At 36.4% G+C, this 9,201-nt stretch overlaps 1 protein-coding gene across 1 annotated transcript in view; it reads right to left on the bottom strand.

Moving 5' to 3' along the window:
* tyw1 (tRNA-yW synthesizing protein 1 homolog (S. cerevisiae)) overlaps positions 1 to 9,201 on the bottom strand; it is a 48,640-nt gene that overhangs the window by 10,610 nt on the left and 28,829 nt on the right. Inside the window, exon 14 of the mRNA XM_008426553.2 lies at positions 6,971 to 7,081. Coding sequence (XP_008424775.1) covers positions 6,971 to 7,081 — 111 coding nt within the window. The remainder of the gene's footprint in view (positions 1 to 6,970; positions 7,082 to 9,201) is intronic.

Genomic DNA, 9,201 nt, shown 5'->3' with positions numbered 1-9,201 from the left:
AGAGCTCCGCGCAACGCAAATAATGTTCCGGCTGAAACACGGTGCGCTAAATGATAAAACATAAATTAACGAAGCTTCGAGGCAGGTCAATTTTCCTCGAGGAATTTTAATAATCGAGGTACTCGAATCACTCGAGGAATCGTTTCAGTCAGTATTGATTTCTGAAGCCCCACGCCCAGGTGTTGCACCAAATTTATCTCATTTACACCGCAGGCAGAATGTTTTCCCTCTGATGGCCCAATTCTTCCAGCAGAAGAGGAATCGGTGACGGGAAACGGTACCGGTGCTCCGGTCAGAAGGTAAATCACAGACCGGACAGCGTCTGAACAGACGGCCGTTAAGTACACCGACTGGAGGAGCGCAGCGAATCAGACGGGATGATGGGAAAACAACGGCGGCGCCGAAACACACAAAACATGGAGTTTACTGCTTTATAAATCCAAACTGTGATATGTGAGAGAAAATATCATTATTCATAAATTTAGAAACACACACACACACACACATATATATATATATATATATATATATATATATATATATATAAATTCATACAATTATAAGTGAATTTGAATTAAATTGAACTAAAATTAAATTCACTGTAGGATATTATTATAAAATAAGAAATAAAAGCTTGAAATATTTCACTCTGTGTAATGAAGATGTATGAAATTCACGTTTTTTCCTGAAATGAGTGAAAAATATTAACTTTTACCCATTTCAGAAAGTGAGAATATACAGGGTTTTTTTTACAATATCCATGTGGTTACGGTTTTTTTGTACCTGTAATTGTAGTAAAGTTGCTTTTTAAACGTATTAAGTCAGTGGAAAAGAAAACCAAGAATCTTTTTCCTTCCTCTTAAGATTTACAGACTACTTTGTGTTGAACTATGGCTTAAAAATGACAATGAAACACATTAAAGTAATAATACAGTTTTTTTTTTTCAAACTGTGCCTTATCTGTGTTTATTTAAACGCTATGATTATACGGCTGCAATGTATAATCATAGCAGCTTATAAGGCTCTTATAAGGCTCTTATAAGAGCAACATATAAGAAGTTTCCGTTATCTCAAGTACAGCAGCAGCCGTAAGATGACCGCTGAACTGCAGCAGCAGCAGCAGCAACTTTCCATCAGTCAGCAGTGGCAGCTAATTTTAGAGTCGATTATGTGATCGAGCAGCTCTGTCACACTGTCACCAGTCCGATGGCGGGACGCACCAATTACTGGGCTCATGATGAAGCCGATAGCCCGCCTGCGCGGCCGCGGGTTTTTTTTTTTTTTTATCTCGTCACAATATAGAGGCAGGAAGAGTGGAAGCGACGGGTCAGAAAGATAAGAGGAGGAAGAGAAGATAATTAAGAGGGGAGAAAAGACGAGAGAGATGAGATTGACAGCGTGGAAAAAGAATACAGAGATGAACCGCGCGATGCAGTTGAAACGGTTCGGCGTTGTACATGAGGTCGAGAGATAACTCTAATTGAACCAAACATCTTTACAAAGATGGGGAGGCGAACTAAAAACTACAGATATGGCTTTCAGTCTTACTTTTACAACTCGTTTCGGGGTAAATATTCAGGTGCAGAATATTTACCCCAGGTAAATAATATCCTCTGCATCTCATTGTTTACGTTTGGAAATTTTTTGCGCATGCGCACAACGCTGGAGGGCGAAAAGACGATTGTTTTACATCCATTATGGCCGCCGCCGCGATACAGCGATAACTAAATGAAACCTGGAGATGTGGGAGTTATTCATTAGAGCAGTGCAACACAGCAAAGGAAAAAATAATGCAAAAAAAAAAAAAAAAAAAAAAAAAACGTTAAAGAGAAACTCAAGTATTTTTTCACTCTGTGTCGGCTGTGCTACAGACTCGTTGCCATGTCAACTGACAACAACACCACTTTATTGCATCAGGATCCAACACTCAAAAACACTCAGACATTTCCCCACACAATGAACAGAACATTCAGGACATACAGTTTAATGTTTTCAGGCTTGATTTTTTATCTTACAGTTATTTTAATAAGTGATCTCTGTGGTGGATTAGCTACCGGTGCCATTAGCTAGGCTAACACTGCGGTGGTTGATTAGCTAATTTAAACACCTGCTCTGCTGATGACGTGTCAGAGTTGGTACAGTATGTGGGTCACTTTTTATTTTGTGACTTAACTGAAACGTTCCACAGCACGTCTTTGTGTTAAGGCTGTCAAAGTCAAGCTAGCATAACTAGCATACCATTACTCTCCCTCACTATTTATTTTTAATTAAAACTTTTTTCATACCTTGTTATCTAGTAGTTGTGTTGACAATTAGCAAAGCACTGCATCCCTTTTTCTTTTATATATCAGGCGTACATTAAAGTTTTAGCACGTTATGTTGACAGCTTAGCAGCTAAAACCGATGCTAGTCCTCGGCTAGCAGCCGCTGTTTGCCTCCAGCAGGGAGACGGGGCAGGACGCTGAAAGGGGCCCACAGCAATCAACAGCAACAAAACAAACAACAAAACTTTGCTGATAACTTGTTCATTGCTCGGGTGTCAATAAAAACAGCAAGAAGTTCAAAATAATTTAGACTTAGCATTAAATTTTTCACATCTAGGACTAGAAGAATGTTGGTAACATTTTATTTGAAGGGGTGCATACAACCGACATGAGACAGTCATAACCATGAAGCTGTCTTCATGAATGTTTGACTGTTGTCACGAAGTGTCATTTGGTAAAAAATGACACTTTTAATGCAAAGTCAAGTTAAAACTTGCATTAAAAGTCCATTGAAAGTAACAACTTTGCATTATTTGAAAAATAATGTCACTTTTAAGGCAAAGTTGCATTAAATGTGGCTTTATTTACTGAATGACACTTCATGACAACAGTTGTAAACATTCTTGAAGCCTCCTTCATGTTTATGAAACGGGTCCTGTCAGTCTTATGCAAACCCTTTCAGATGAAATGTTACCAAAGTTACATGTACGAATGTCTCAGGTCGGGGTGAGCGGCCTTTGACAGAGCCAAATTTAAACCTTATCCAAGATGAGTCAGTAGAAAGTTTTTCAGTTTTTCCGCTGTGATACTGGAAGCTCACGGAGTGGAGACATCAATCGCTCCTTACAAGAACAAAGTCTTCTCTATAGGGCAACAGTTTTGGGTTGATTGATGTAATAACAGCCTTAAATGAATCCCCTGAACCACTCAGCACGTCACACACCAGAGAGAAAGACAGGAGGAAAAGAAAGGTAATAGTTTGATCTGGCAGCTTTATTATGGCAGACAGAAAAAACGATTCATCAGAAACAAAAGCAATAAATTTGAAATATTCTAAAACATTGCTTTTTTAAATTAACAAAATAAGCATTTATTGCCTAAAGTGCAACAACTCAGCATTCCTTTAGTGAACGTTTGATCCTTTGTAGATGCGTCTGCAGATAAAAAATACTTTTCACTGTAAAAAGTTCAGCCTTTTCTGCTCGAGTCAACATCAGAACCGCGAAGGGCTGATCTGGTGATTATTTTCTAGATTAAATTATTAATAATTGGAAGAAAAAAATGGTTAATAGGAGATTCTTTTCTTTTTTTTTTTAAGAATTTGAATGACATGAAGCTAAACCTTAGCCACTTGAAGAGATCTGGGAAGAATATAAAAATGTGGATACTTTTGTACAGCTTTTTGCTTAATTGCTGCTGTAAATATGTTTTTATTTCAGCAAATTACCTTTTTCTTAGAGTCAGTATCATCTGGTTAATGATTTTAATAATCACGATTAATCATTTCCAAGCCAAACTCCCCAAAATCACAAACACTGCAAAACTCTTACCAAGTTTCTCGTGCAAATATCTTAGTACACTTGAAATAAGACAAAACTAACTTACAAGTAACTTTTCAGCAAAATACAGGAACTTGGTTTAAATCAATAATTCCTTAATAACGATGAAAATGTACTAGTTGCATTGACAGATATTTTTACACAAGATATTTTCCCATTTCATAAGTTAAGTAATCAGCCAGTGGAACTAGAACTGCGTTGCTAGGTAACGGGCAGGTCTTTGGCAGGCGTTGCTAGGTAACGGGCTGGTCTTGGCAGAGGTTGCTAGGTAACGGGCAVGTCTTGGCAGAGGTTGCTAGGTAACGGGCTKGTCTTGGCAGAGGTTGCTAGGTAACGGGCWGGTCTTGGCAGGGATTGCCAGGTAACGGGCTGGTCTTGGCAGAAGTTGCTAGGTAACGGGCTGGTCTTGGCGGGGGTTGCTAGGTAACGGGCTGGTCTTTGCAGAGGTTGCTAGGTAACAGAGTCGTGACCGTTGATTGTGAAAAAAGCTGAATAATCTGCTCTATAGCGTTTCTTAACCAATAGTAAAGAATTACTGACCTAAAACGAGCTCTTATTTCTCGCTGAAAAGTTTCTTGTAAGTTAGTTTTGTTTTATTTTAAGTGTATTTTAAGACGTTTGCACTAGAAATTAAACCAAAAACACTTGGTAAGATTTGGTGTTGTTGCCGTGTTTGAGGTTGCTGGAACAATTATTTGGATATTCATGAATATTGAAATAATTAATTTATCGTTAAGTAGGAGATGAAATAAATACATTAGAGGAGTAATTAAGCCAAAACTGTACAAAAATATTCACATTTTGAATGTAAGAGTTTACATCCCTGCTGTTTGCTATTATTTCAACTTCTTGTATATAATCTGTTTTTTTCTTCAATTAAATCCTAGTATTCTATTTTGAATGACTGGACAGCTGTACATCTGCCTTTTCTGTACAGAACACTGTTGTTTTCTGTTTGATATTTTTATTTTGTGTGAAGCTCCATAATTGGACTTGCATGTCACTTTGCGGCTTAATTTCCCCACTTAGGGAAAAAAAAAGGTGATTTCTATTCTTTTCCATTTTATTTTCTGCTTTGGGTTCAGTTCACCACCGACCGGTTTGAATTAATGAAAGTCGTCACCCTGAGGAGAATATCAAGCATTGAAACTCGATTGTCAAGTAGCTGAAAAGCCCTCAAAATTAGAGGATGTGGGAAATTTGTCTTGTGTGGGAACAGGCCTTTCATGAATACTAATGCTGGCTGTGGGAAGCTTTTCATTGTGCGGTGGAAATGACGGCAGCCCAAAATGGGAAGAGGGAGAGTTTGAGGCTTGTACTCATGAACAAATAGGTCTCCAAAACGACCTCTCCAAATTAATTCACTTACTCTTGTGCAGTGGAGTTGAAATTAGGTGCCGCTGAATATCAACTCTGGTTGATGTGGATCTATGAGGGGCTCCAGGTCAAGGAGATGAATCAATGTCACACTGAACTACAGACTGGACTCATCCTCAGTTCAAAGTTATTAACCGCAACCAACAAAATGACGAAAACTGAAATTGAAAAAACATTTTTGTCAACTGAAATAGATAAAAACAGTGATTAATGGTGGAAAACTGTAAATAAATTGAATTATTTGGTGCATTTATAAAACTAACACTGCATATAAAATGCTTAGTTTTTGTGCTTATGAATCCATTTATTAGTCTTTTAAATGCAAGTGGTAAATTATGGCGCTCCATTCTCCTGGTGGCTATGCTATGCTAGTCTGCAAACGGCGACAGAACATGTTGGAAGAAAACTCCAGATTCAGTTGGTTGTTCGACAATAATTTTATTTTATTTTTTTAAATGAAATCTCTGGAGTACTGAATACCTAACCAATATGGACCCACTGCAGCATGACGTCACATCTTTCTGCTGGAGGGCAAAAAGCTGTTAGCCGATGACGACTAGCATCAGTTTTAGCTTATAGATGTAGAAATAACGCACCATATTTTTAATGTACAAGTTGCATATAAAAGAAAGGGGGACGCAGTGCTTTGCTACTAATTATCAATACAACAACAACTAGATATCAAGGAAAGGAAGAAGTTTTAATTCATAAAGAATAGAAATAGGTCAGCTATGCTAGCTTGACTATGACAATCTTAACATGTAGATCTGATGTGAAATTATGTGTGTTTTGGTTCAGTTACAAAATAAAAAAAGGCGACATAAACACCAACTCTGACAAGTCATCAGTAAGCAAGTGTTTAAATTAGCTGCTGTTAGCTTAGCTAACTAGATATCAAGCTTAGCTAATAGCAGTGGTAGTTAATCTAACACAGCGATACAATACTTTCTAATTAGTTTTGAATTCTGCTTCTAAAAATTAACCAACGTATGAAAAAACTAAAACTATAGATTTTAAAATATAAATTTTAAATATAAAATTTAAAGAATAACTCTAGTAGAGTTAAATGTGTCAGAAATGACACAATACAAGATTATTTTGTTTCAGCTCTATGTTTTCATCTGGCAGAGCTGTTTTATTAAAACTTAGTCCTCCACAAAAGAAACAACAATATCATCAACAAATATTTGTTTGCCTTTTTCTTCCCTCCGACTCTCGGCTGTTTTTATATAAAAGAGCTTTAAATCTTCTTTTGTTTTGTTTTTGCAGCAGAGCTAATGTTGTCTTTTTATATATAGTTATCTGACGTATAAAAATAATAACGCATCAAGTGTGGAAGCACTAATTGAAACAACATTTTAGTCGAGATAAATGTGCACATTCAGCTTGTTTTATAATCCAGAAAGACAAAATAAATTCCTGTGCACCTGACATCTCTTTGTTTAATCAAACTATATTAAAAAAGCTTTGGAGAAAACATTAAACTGTCTAAATATTTATATAAACAAACACTTCTAAGAATAATTAGAAACACCCAATAAAACAGCAAAACACCCGAAACACTGACTTCCTTTACATTTAGAGTTAAAACATGTAGCATGAAATTTAAATGGCGACATTTGGAAAAATGTATCAACTGTTGACTTTTGTGATGTAAAGCACTTTGAACTGCTGTTGCTGAAATGTGCCATAAAATAAAATGTGATTGATTGATTGATTGATTGAAAAGTGCAGGAATGTGCAGATATCTGATGGATGTCGCGGTCTTACCTTGACCTCGATGAAGTCGGGCTGACCCAGAGCGATGAGCTCGGCGTAGGCCTGCAGCTCCTCCACGTTCCAGGCTTTCACCAGCGTCAGTCGGTAAACCGTCCTCTGCTTCTGGACGAGGGAAAAAAGACGCAGCGGTGATGAGAGTAATGGCAAAAAAAACTCTGAAATCAAAATTAGCATTTTGGTTTGAATCAAGGATTTATTTGATTCAACAGGAAACTTCTCATCAAACGACAGACGTCACATGTGGGGAACCCCAAGGCTCAGTCCTAAAACCCCTAATGTCTATATGCTCCCACTGCCTCAGGTTATAACAGGACATCAGATCAGCTACCATAACTACGCAGATGATACTCAGCTCTACATTATGATGTCACCAGGTGACTCAGAACCGTCCAATCACTGAACAGATAAATGTGTGGATGTGGCAAAACTTTGTCCAGCTGAGCAGAAACAAAACTGAAGTTTTTAACTTTGAACCTAAAGAGGATCGAACTGGAGTCAAAGCAGAACTTCAGCTGTTAGAGCTGGAAACTAGAGACCAGGATGAACTCTGACCTGAACATTCAGAAACACGTAAAGACGGTTACAAAGTCGGCCTTCTATCACTTGAAGAACATCTCCAGCATTAGAGAAACTCATCCATGAGTTCATCTTACCTGAGTGAAGTTCCCCCCCCACCTTCTTCAAAGGTGTCAATCAACTCAGCTATGTTTGTGCAGCAACATTTTGTGTTTGTGCTGCTTTGGCTTTGAAAATCATTTTGATTTTGTAAAAGTGGGGAATGCAGGTGAGATACCTGGTTGACCTTTTGACCTTTAAACCTTCATTAATATCTCCAAAGCCAAAGCAGCACAAGCAAAATATTTTGCTGCACAAAAGTTTGAGAGCATTTTTGTCTGATCTGCAGAAGGTGGGGATGAACTTCACAGGACGCTGCTGCTGCTGCTGCTGCTGGAGGTCTGACTAAAACCAGGAAGATGGAGAACATCAGCTGGTTCTGCAGTTCCTACTCTGAGAATGAACTTTAAAATACTGATGTTAGTTTATTAATCACTGAATGGCTTAGAAAAGTTGAGGCATAATAAAAAGTATTTTGCATTCAGTCTAAATTCATATTAAACAGAAACAGATTCACTCAAAAACAGACTTCGATGCACCCAAATTTGCTTTTACTAAATTTATTAAACTTGCCTGAATTAATTTTTATGTCTAATTGCTAAATCAAATATTAAACTTGTCTAAACACAGTGAATGTTTTTAAATAAAGAATGAACCAAATCCTCTTCTTAAACTCAAATCTTTGAATTGTGGCTTTTTATGCTGTTTTTTTATTTTCCAACAGTTTTTAAATTTTGTATCTGCAAAAATTTATGCATTATTTTCCTACAAAGAATAAACTATTTGTTTAAGTACAATATTGCTGCCTACTTTACTGTAGATGAGGTTAAAAAAAAATCACAATACATTTTTATTTTCTTTAATTTGGGTTTTTAATTTAATATATTTTAACAAAATGTGACCTCAGACAATAACTCTGAAAGTTTCAACATTTAATTTAATTTTGCATTTAACTGAAACGTTTAGACATGACTGACCTATTTGGTCTTAAATATAAAATATATAAATATTAAATACCAACTTCTGTCACATTTTTAGTCATTTTTCTATGGATCTTTCTTGCCCTAAACTGTTTATACTGAATTTCTAATACATAATTTATAGATTTGAGTTTAAATGCTGGCGGTTACTGCTCATAAATAACAAAATTATTCTGTTACATCTAAAATTCAAGTAAACTCTGTCCTAGAAAAAATAATATAAAAATAAGATCTGCAGATGGGGATTTATTTTAAATTTAATAAATGATAGAAATGAAAAAGCTTTGCTTAAAGTCAAAATATTTCTGCCGTCTTATGTGAAAACATGAAGGCGAAAAAGCAAAAAAACATGAATATGAAAACATTCATGAACATTCAGGGAGTTGATGAGAACTTATTGATACCAATTCAATTATCGATCTCAATTATCGATTTGATTCACTTTTCAATTCTCACCGAGTTCGTACTTAAACTCTTTCATTCAAAATATGAACCATGTTGTTTTCGATTTAAGGAAAAATAAAACTTTCATGTTACGGGAACCTAAAAGCAAAATCGTTAAACTGCCAAGTAGTTGAACTACTGACAACCGATTCTGTGCATGTGAACCGATTCTGTGCATGTGAA

Source organism: Poecilia reticulata, linkage group LG13 (assembly GCF_000633615.1).
Source record: "Poecilia reticulata strain Guanapo linkage group LG13, Guppy_female_1.0+MT, whole genome shotgun sequence".
NCBI classification, from domain to species: domain Eukaryota; kingdom Metazoa; phylum Chordata; class Actinopteri; order Cyprinodontiformes; family Poeciliidae; genus Poecilia; species Poecilia reticulata.
This window is presented reverse-complemented; position numbering and strand designations above follow the sequence as displayed.